Raw genomic sequence first — 8,636 nt, forward strand, 5'->3', positions numbered from 1 at the left:
TTACTCATACTATGACTAACATAACGTATACCAGGCAAGATGGGTCTATAAACTAATAAATGAAAGGATCAATGTTACGATCCCTATGTTAATATCCACTTTGGAGATAGCAACTTAGACTAGCAACATATGCATGTTACTACTCTATGTTACTCTCCGTTGTGAGTAGTCTAAGATCTTTGCCAATGCTAGTTTTCTAGCGCAATTTCATAGTCATTTTGCTGACATGACATATTAGTTAATGAAGAAAGAGAGTGAGGTTGTATCTTCACGTGACCATAAACAAAAAATGGTTCAAACCCAATCATATGCATGCATTATTCTAAATTATTAATTATAGATACAACTCATAAGAAAAAATGCATTGTCTTGGTTCTATCTTAAATTATTAATGCTTGTATATAACGCGATAAGAAACGATGCATTGACACAGGCCTAATGTACTCAATAATAAGCATATGTTTGCATGATATTTCTGGAATCATTTTCCCCTCTATTGTGTCACTTCCCATTAAAAACCTGTGTTTCCCAAAAACGTAACAATGGAGCTCATCAATTAATTCAGTTGTTGCTGACAAATGCTGCTTCGGGGTTATCATAGCTCATACGAGTAGAGTCACGCCACACTTTGATTTCTGGTTGGTGTTTGTCATCCTTTTCTTTTGTGTGCAAGCTAACTAGTGGACCGTTGGACTCCACAAAGCCCAATTCGGTCCAGATGAGCTTGAATATACGTGTATCAATATCAATTGCAACCGTCTTGAGTAGCACTACCATCAATACGGCGTATGTGGAGGCGCAGCCCGAACTCCGGCTCGATGATTAGCCGGAATGCCGGGGAGTGCCTGTAGTCCGGCGAGAGCGCAAACGCAAACCGTGCGAGGATGACGGCGAGGAGCGTCTTGACCTCGACGATTGCGAGGTTCTGGCCGAGGCAGGTGCGCGCGCCGAGCCCGAACGGCAGGAATGCCGCCTGCGGGTTCTTGCACGCCGCCGCCACGCCGTTCTTGAACCGGCCCGGGTCGAACCGGAGCGCCGTCGGTCCCCAAGAAACGGCGTCGTGGTGCATGGTGGACACCGGCACGAAGAGGTAGGTGCCCTTGGGCGCGAGCAGTTGGCCCAGCCGAATGTCACGGAAGGTCTCCCGGACCACGAACGACGACGGCGGGAACAGCCGCAGCGTCTCCTGCACCACCATGCCCACTTTCTTCATCCTGGAGATCATGTCGAAGTCCGGGGCCGCGGCGCTAGCGGCGTCGCCGCAGACGTCGAGCACCTCGGCGCGCGCCCGCTCCTGCCACTCCGGGTGGGCGGCGAGCAGCATGAGGCACCAGGTGGCGGTGACCGCGGTCGTCTCGTGCCCCGCGAAGTAGATGTTCTTGCAATTGTCCACCACGAAGTCATCCGGCCGCGGCTGGTCGCCGCTGTTGTCGATGATGGACCCCAGGAAGTCGGGCCCCGGCGAGTCCTCCGCGGCCGCCCGGCGCCCTCTCGCGATCTCCAAGATGAGCGACCGGATCTCCTGCGTGAGCCTCCAGATCCTCCGGTTCTTGGCCGTCGGCAGATACCTCAGCGACGGGATGGTGAAGATGACGCTGGGCTCGGACATGAACCCAGACAGCGCCCTGAGCCGGAGGAAGATCTCCCTCCCCCTGGAGTGGTCGCTGCCGAAACAGGCCCGGGAGATGACGTCAAAGGAGAAGCTCCGGATATCGGCATCGACGTCCACCGCCGCAACACCACCCTTGGCGCCGTCGACGGCGTCCTCCCATGAGCGCAGTAGCGGCTGCGCCGCTGCGACCATGAGCCCCACCATGCCCCTGACCTTGGCCATGTAGAACTCAGGCGCGATGACCTTGCGCTGGCGCGCCCAACAGGCGCCGTTAGTCTTGAGAACGCCGGCGCCGAAGATGGGCTCTTGGCCCTTCTGCAGGTACGTCGGCTTGCCCATGTCAAGCGACACGCACCGGCCGATCTCCCGGATCAGCTCCGGGTCCGTCACGTACAGCGCCGGCCGCTGCCGGAGCCAGTACAGATATGTGTCCCCTGCACAGCACACGACAAGGCAAAATCGTTAAGCACAAAACAAAAATGATCTGAATTCTCAAGTAATTTGGGCCTAATGGGCCTTCGTTTTGTGGCCTTTGTTTCGTGGTTCATATGTTGGGCCAGGCTGTTATTTCCTGGTGGACCTATATATCGGTCTAATGCAAAATGCTGCACTTGGCATGACACACACCCCAGAAGTAGGGATCGTCTGAACCTGGATAGTCTCAAAAAGAAAAAAGAAAAAGAGTAGTGCACCTTCTCTTATTATTAGATGAAGTAGTGCACGTTCTCTAAAAATAAGTAGAAAGAATTATTATTTTTGCCCAGTCAAACAAATTAAACATGATAAGAAAAAAAATGCAAATAAGTTGTTTCAAGTAACGTATCTTTTATTACAGTATTTTACTTTCAAACTTATCCAACAAATAAAGATGATGCCGGGTTGCAAATCAGAATGGCATCTGGTTTCGAAAGGGTGGAAGTCATGCTCACGTCGCTAAGGGATGCATCCATGCATGTGAGTGAGGATGCGCTTATATCCGTGGTAGTGTCGGACAAGTGTCAATCTAGCTAACTGACTCACCTCCTAAAAATTCCGGTGAAAGCTACAGGTCCTCGATCGAATTAGTTAATCATCCGATCGAAGTGAAGTGTCCCCCACTCTCCCAAAAGGGCTAAGATTCTTCAATCAAAGCAGATTAGTCAGAGTAGCTTCCTAACTACCAGTGATAGCCTCCCTCAATCAAAGTAGTAGTTAGATCATTAGAATCTTTGACCAGGCCGGCCATTGCCATTCGGCGGCCGGTCGGTCAGTTGCATTTCCATCCACGATGCGCCGTACTAGCTGTAGTTACTAATTTCTTGACCACAACATCCATATATATGCACACCCTGCAAGCCGGCCACTTAGTTGACTTTGCAGGTTCATGCATGTGGTCCACGTAAACCTCGCCGATCTTAACCATAGACTACGTACTGCTGTTCCCTTAGCCTAGCTAGCGTGAAGGTATTGTAATTAGATCCCAGTAACAACGACAACAAACAACATCGACAACAACGGCTGGTTTAGCCTGCGCTGGTCAAGCATATGCTGGAGTACGTACGGCCGATCGATCATGGAGAAGCAGCTGCTAGCACAGCTAGGCATCCACTTTTGGCCAGGTAGGCAGCAACCACCAGGAACGTACGTACTACGTACACCCATTGGGGAGGTGCGCATATGCGAGCGAGATCGAGCATGCAACCATCGAGCGCATGTGCCATATATGCGCGCGCGCGCACACACACACACAGCTAGTGGTTCAGATCAAGCGACTTGTCAAACAAATTAAAACAAGACAGATTTGTTTCTCCTATTGCGATCGATCGAACTACAAGTTATCTATTCATAGAACTAGGCATGGTTATGCACTAGCAGCTGATTTTAGGGTAGGCATGCATGTGAAATCCTAGCAAGAGAGGTGGTTGGTCTGCAGGAGCGTAGGAGCAGCGCACTGTGCAGGAGCATACATGCACGCACGCACGCACGACCCCGTCACCTCGGTAGCTCTAGCATGCTAGGCTGGGAAATTCTACGGAACTGTACCTAACTATAACGACCTAGCTAGTCGATGGGGAGATGCTAGGCAGCATGTGGGCTTGACATGCTACCTTGACGTAGGGTGGGGGCAACCCGGCGGGCATAGGCCTAGCTAGTAACTGGATTTGATTAATTGAAGTGGACCTTTTTCGAATAAATCATTATCATGGATTGCTGCTCATTGGTTCATTTTTAGTACCGGTTTGGCGACTGGGGAAATATACACCCTCCGTATCAAAATAACTGTCGTTTATCTAATATAAAATTTATATCAATTTAATGTTAAATTTGCAACATTTATTTTGGGGCGGAGGGAACTACTTTGAAATCGATAAACGTTTGAACGGGAGGTTAGGATGTTTGCAACTGCAAAATGATAACGGTACAAAATAACTCAACTGAATTTTAGTACAAAATATTTATATGTAACAAAGGTTTCCCTTTGGTAAAAATGTGTATTTATTACATTTTTGCATTGGTATTAGTTGCCTGGTCGTACCGGGAAAAAGTAAACGGTGAATACGTGGAGGGTTTACATATTCAAAAGGGTGGAGGGTAAAACAATTAATTGATTGTGCCACTAGCTAAGTCTTATTAGGGGAAAATTAGACTAAGACGAATGGATGAAAGATCAATTTGATTATAGTTTCTGTTTTTCAAAAACACCATTGACTTAAAATTAATGGAACGACACACAAGCTAATCAAATAGAAGTGTTTTTTTTCTTCGAAAATGGTTAAGTAGTGTTCCCATATCCTGCATTATAAATGCTCCAGTCGTGTCTGCTTGTGTATGATCATTCAAAATGAATATATTGATTTTAATATTTTCATCTTCAAGAAGGAATCAAGAATATTCCCATGCACCAACTACCATGTAAGATGCAAGGAAGTATTCTGAAAGACATAAATATTGTTTCAAGTTTCAATCTAGATGCATGAACTCAACAAAATATATAGGAAGACAATAAATAAAACTAGCTAGCTTTTTTTTTGCCGGGTAAAACTAGCTAGCTTTTGCTTAGGATTTTCCCTACTCTCTTGGTTTATGGACGAATTATAGGGCCATAATATATACGCATCAAGTTTGAGATATTAACAACTGCAAAGCTCTTTACAAAATGGATAAGCATCCCTGGAGAGAACTCTGTACCTAGCTTGATTGGTGCGACGGACGGCTACACACATGCATGGCCGTTTTCGGAAAGCCTAGCTGACTATCACAGTGTCTTAACTACCTATTCAGGGGTCAAACGCCAATCACTTAATTTAATCTGGAATAGTTTATCACAGACGCAATTAGATAATTTAATCTGGAATAATTTATAACAGTCACAATTAGCTAAAGCTAGGTGCATGCATGCATGGTTGGGTACTTGGGGGCGGCGGTTTCAGATAGTAGTACTATATACATGTACCACCAGCTTAGCTATAATATGCTGGCATGTTTGCTTGACATAATTCACGAAAAGGTTCTCCATTCTATAATTCTTTAACAAATGTATTATATATGTCCTTTTCAAAAAAGTGTATCATATATGTTGATTATTTCTTTGTATTGATTTGACAGTTTTTACTAGCTAAATAGGCCAGTGTTAATTATCGAATCCAAACCACATGCACCTTTTGATAGCACATGTAGGCCCAGTTTTTTTTGCCGATTCTCCTATAATCTTGAGAATCGATCCTTCACCCAGCTTCTCCCAGAATCTAAAATTCATATTTCTTTTACGATCCTAGCTAGTTAGGATGTGAACAACTAGGATTCTAAAAAATATAGGGATACAAGATTCTGAAAGAAGCTGGATGAAGGATCGATTTTCAAGATTCTTGAAGAATCGGCCAAAAGAACTGGGCAGTATAGATGCAAGAAATGTTTCAAAACCCGTCCAATTTCATTTTACTTTTAGATTCCTTGTCTTGATATATGTTAATAGCTTTATTTTACCTTAACCAACTTCAGTATATGTGCACTCCACTTGAACCAATTTGCACTGAATAATCAGAACTCAATTAATATCATTATTAACGCAACATGCATGAGCAGAAACGGAGAAATCCCACGTTCCTCCTTAAGCTATACTAGCTAGATGCACTTTTTGCATGAACTAAGCCTGGTTGCTTTACAAATCGGTGCAGCCAACCAAAGAAGCAAAATCGGTGCAGCTAACATGGTGATTATTGCTCCGGTCGTAGGTAACGAGGAAATTTTTGTCTATTACTCCGTCCGTTTCAAAATATAAGACCTTCTAGAGATTTCACTAGGAGACTACATACGAAATAAAATAAATGAATGTACACTTTAAAATATGTCTATATACATCCGTATGTAGTTTATAATGCAATCTCTAAAAGGTCTTATATTTAGGAATGAAGGGAGTAGTTATTTTCATGGACCGACACGTACAAGCTGCCATCATTAACATGCCTTGATCCTTCCAAAACTCCAAAGGGCACAAAGCATAAAAGGGTGACCAGATCGTTACAGTTCTTGCGCTTGACTGTACTACCAAGAAACGGGTGTTAATAATCAGCACGTACAGCTAGCTCATGGAGAGAGTTTGGACCAGTCCATTATGCTAGCTAGCTAGCTAGCTTAACCATGGGTTAAACGGTCCCAAAAGAGGCATGCCGTGTGCATGCATGAGTGCTTGCTTATTAACCCAAGCAATTAATACACATATGCATGCACCTGCTGCAAACCCGTTTAGAGCAAGTATAATAAGATACAATTAACAGGCTGTAACGATTAAAATATTATATTTTTACTGAGTTGAATGAAAGAGAAAAGGAGAGAGAAGGGAAGCGGGCTGTTCGTGAAGAGCTAGCTCTATCACATGTTCCTAGGTGCTTTGTGAAAATGAAAGGTGAATCATATATAATAAAAATAATATTATTAGATAACTTATAATCAGGTTAAGGAGTCGACGCCGTTGGGAAAAGAAAAAAGGCCGAGTTGTCTACTGTGTTGGGCTGTGCTACGGCGGCACTGGCTATTTTGTATTCCAAGGCCTCCACCATGGATCGATCCAGGGCCAGCTTCGTTGACTGCGATACTTCTCTTTTCCTAGGCACAGTTTCTATCACACATCATATATATTTTATATTCTCTTTTATATAATAATCATTTTGCTCCTGTGTCTGATGTTGACTTTGTTGACAAGGCAAACTCTCCTGCTGTATTTAAGTTGCTGTATTGTTCCCTCCCACATATATGTACATGCATGTGCCGATTTTATATGTATTTATGCAACTTATCAGCATCTAGCCGCATTTCTAAGCCGTGCAGCAGTAGCAGGTCAACTTGCTAGCTAGGGCAAGCATGCGCCTGTAGCAGTGCAGTTTCATGCTTTGACGACGGAGAGATCGAGAGGTGGTTTCGTCCACGCATGCTCGACTTGTACACGATCCAACAGATCGAACCACAGCATGAAAAAAAGGCCGTTCATACCAGCGCACACACACACACATGAACACATACAGAACTGGAGTAGTACCCATCGAGCAAGCAAGCACGTCATCAACGCAAACCAGAGCGCGATTAACAAAAGCAAGTAGATCAAGCTAGCAGAGATGATGGACGGGCGGCACAGCACATACATACCGTAGGCTTTCCTCCACTTGTCGAAGTAGGGGAAGATCCTCTTGCAGTAGTCGTCGAAGCCGTCCTTGTGGAGGTCCCACGGGCTGGCGCCGCCGCCGTCGTCCGCCGCGACGGCCTGCTGCGCCGCCGCCCTGGCCTGCATCTCGGAGAGGTTTCCCGTGAGGAAGGAGGACGGCGGGGGCCCGTCGATCCCCTGCCGCCGGAAGATGTCCCCGACGCGGCGCGGCCAGCTCACCCACGCGGCCACGCACAGGTAGACCACCGCCGCCGCCGACCCCACGGCCACCAGAGACAACGAGAAGCTCTCCATGGTCACCATGCTCTCCTGGACCATCCAGATCCTCCCTCTCTCTCTCTCTACCTTTCTTTCCTTGGCTTCCCTGTCTCTCCCCACACACACACACACACACAAGCGCACAGACAGTTGCGTTGCCTCCGTCTCTCTCCCGCGGGGGGCGATTATATAGGCGCGGTACGTGGGAGCGAGCGGTGTTAGCTACTAGTATTACACCTGTAGATCGATGTGTACATGCCGGGGCTGAGGCGTAAACTAATTAACCGGACGCGGTTAATTAAGGTCGTAGTACGCGTTGAATGGGCTGGATCGTTAATTAAGGTGGATGGATCGATGACAGTGCCATACTTTCACATGCGGTAGCCAACACAACACAGGCGGCCGTCCATCGATCCTGGCTGGCTGGCTGGCTGGCTGGCGAGCTACCATTTCCCATGCACGCGTTAACAGCACCACAAACAAGAGATGGCTTTTCGACCCGGCTGTTCCAGGACAGGCAGGTGGGACCCACGTCAAAACGACTCGGTTGCTAGTGCTTGTTTGCCTCCTGTAGGTAGTGAGCCTGGCCTTAAACTAAGCCTAATCCCTCCTGTATGCTCTACGGGGGTCACCAACATGATTGATTGATTGCGCGGCAGGCCGCGACTACTCTATTGGCTCCCCGTCGAAGATAAATAATGGCATTCCTCGCAAATTAAAAAAGAAGAAGATAAATAATGGTGTTAGGGCTGCAGATGATGTCATTATTGTGCTTGAAGATATAGTTAACTAGGGGTGGTGGTTTATATTTAAAATCATATTAGGGGGCACAAACAATAATGCAACTGGCAGGCAATCAGTCAGCAGCTTACTTGGGCTATGTCGTTGAAAATCAAGGGAAGGCAGGGGGGGAGCGGAATATTATGGACATGTTATCTATTCAAAGTGTGTACGTAGCGTGCTTAGGTTGCAAAGGTCGATGGGTGCATTTGATAATTCAGGTCGTATATGTGGATCGGCGACCAGCCAGCGATCGATCCATCCAGCCGGACATTGGATAATTCCGTTCAGTTTTACTGGTGAACAGCACCAAGTTCGAAGGCAGTCATATTCTTGGGTACTACTCCCTCC

The 8,636-nt window shown here is 46.4% G+C and overlaps 1 protein-coding gene across 1 annotated transcript; it reads right to left on the reverse strand.

Annotated features, from left to right (window-relative positions):
• Positions 1 to 424: 424 nt before the first annotated feature.
• LOC123444529 (cytochrome P450 714D1-like) lies at positions 425 to 7,670 on the reverse strand. The gene is made up of 2 exons (XM_045121273.1): positions 7,232 to 7,670; positions 425 to 2,046 (listed from the first exon to the last, which is right to left on the reverse strand). The coding sequence occupies exons 1-2, from the start codon at positions 7,563 to 7,565 to the stop codon at positions 746 to 748; spliced, it is 1,635 nt and encodes a 544-aa protein (XP_044977208.1). The 5' UTR covers positions 7,566 to 7,670; the 3' UTR covers positions 425 to 745.
• Between the last annotated feature and the right edge of the window lie 966 nt (positions 7,671 to 8,636).

The sequence above is a fragment of the Hordeum vulgare genome, chromosome 1H, assembly GCF_904849725.1.
Source record: "Hordeum vulgare subsp. vulgare chromosome 1H, MorexV3_pseudomolecules_assembly, whole genome shotgun sequence".
NCBI classification, from domain to species: domain Eukaryota; kingdom Viridiplantae; phylum Streptophyta; class Magnoliopsida; order Poales; family Poaceae; genus Hordeum; species Hordeum vulgare.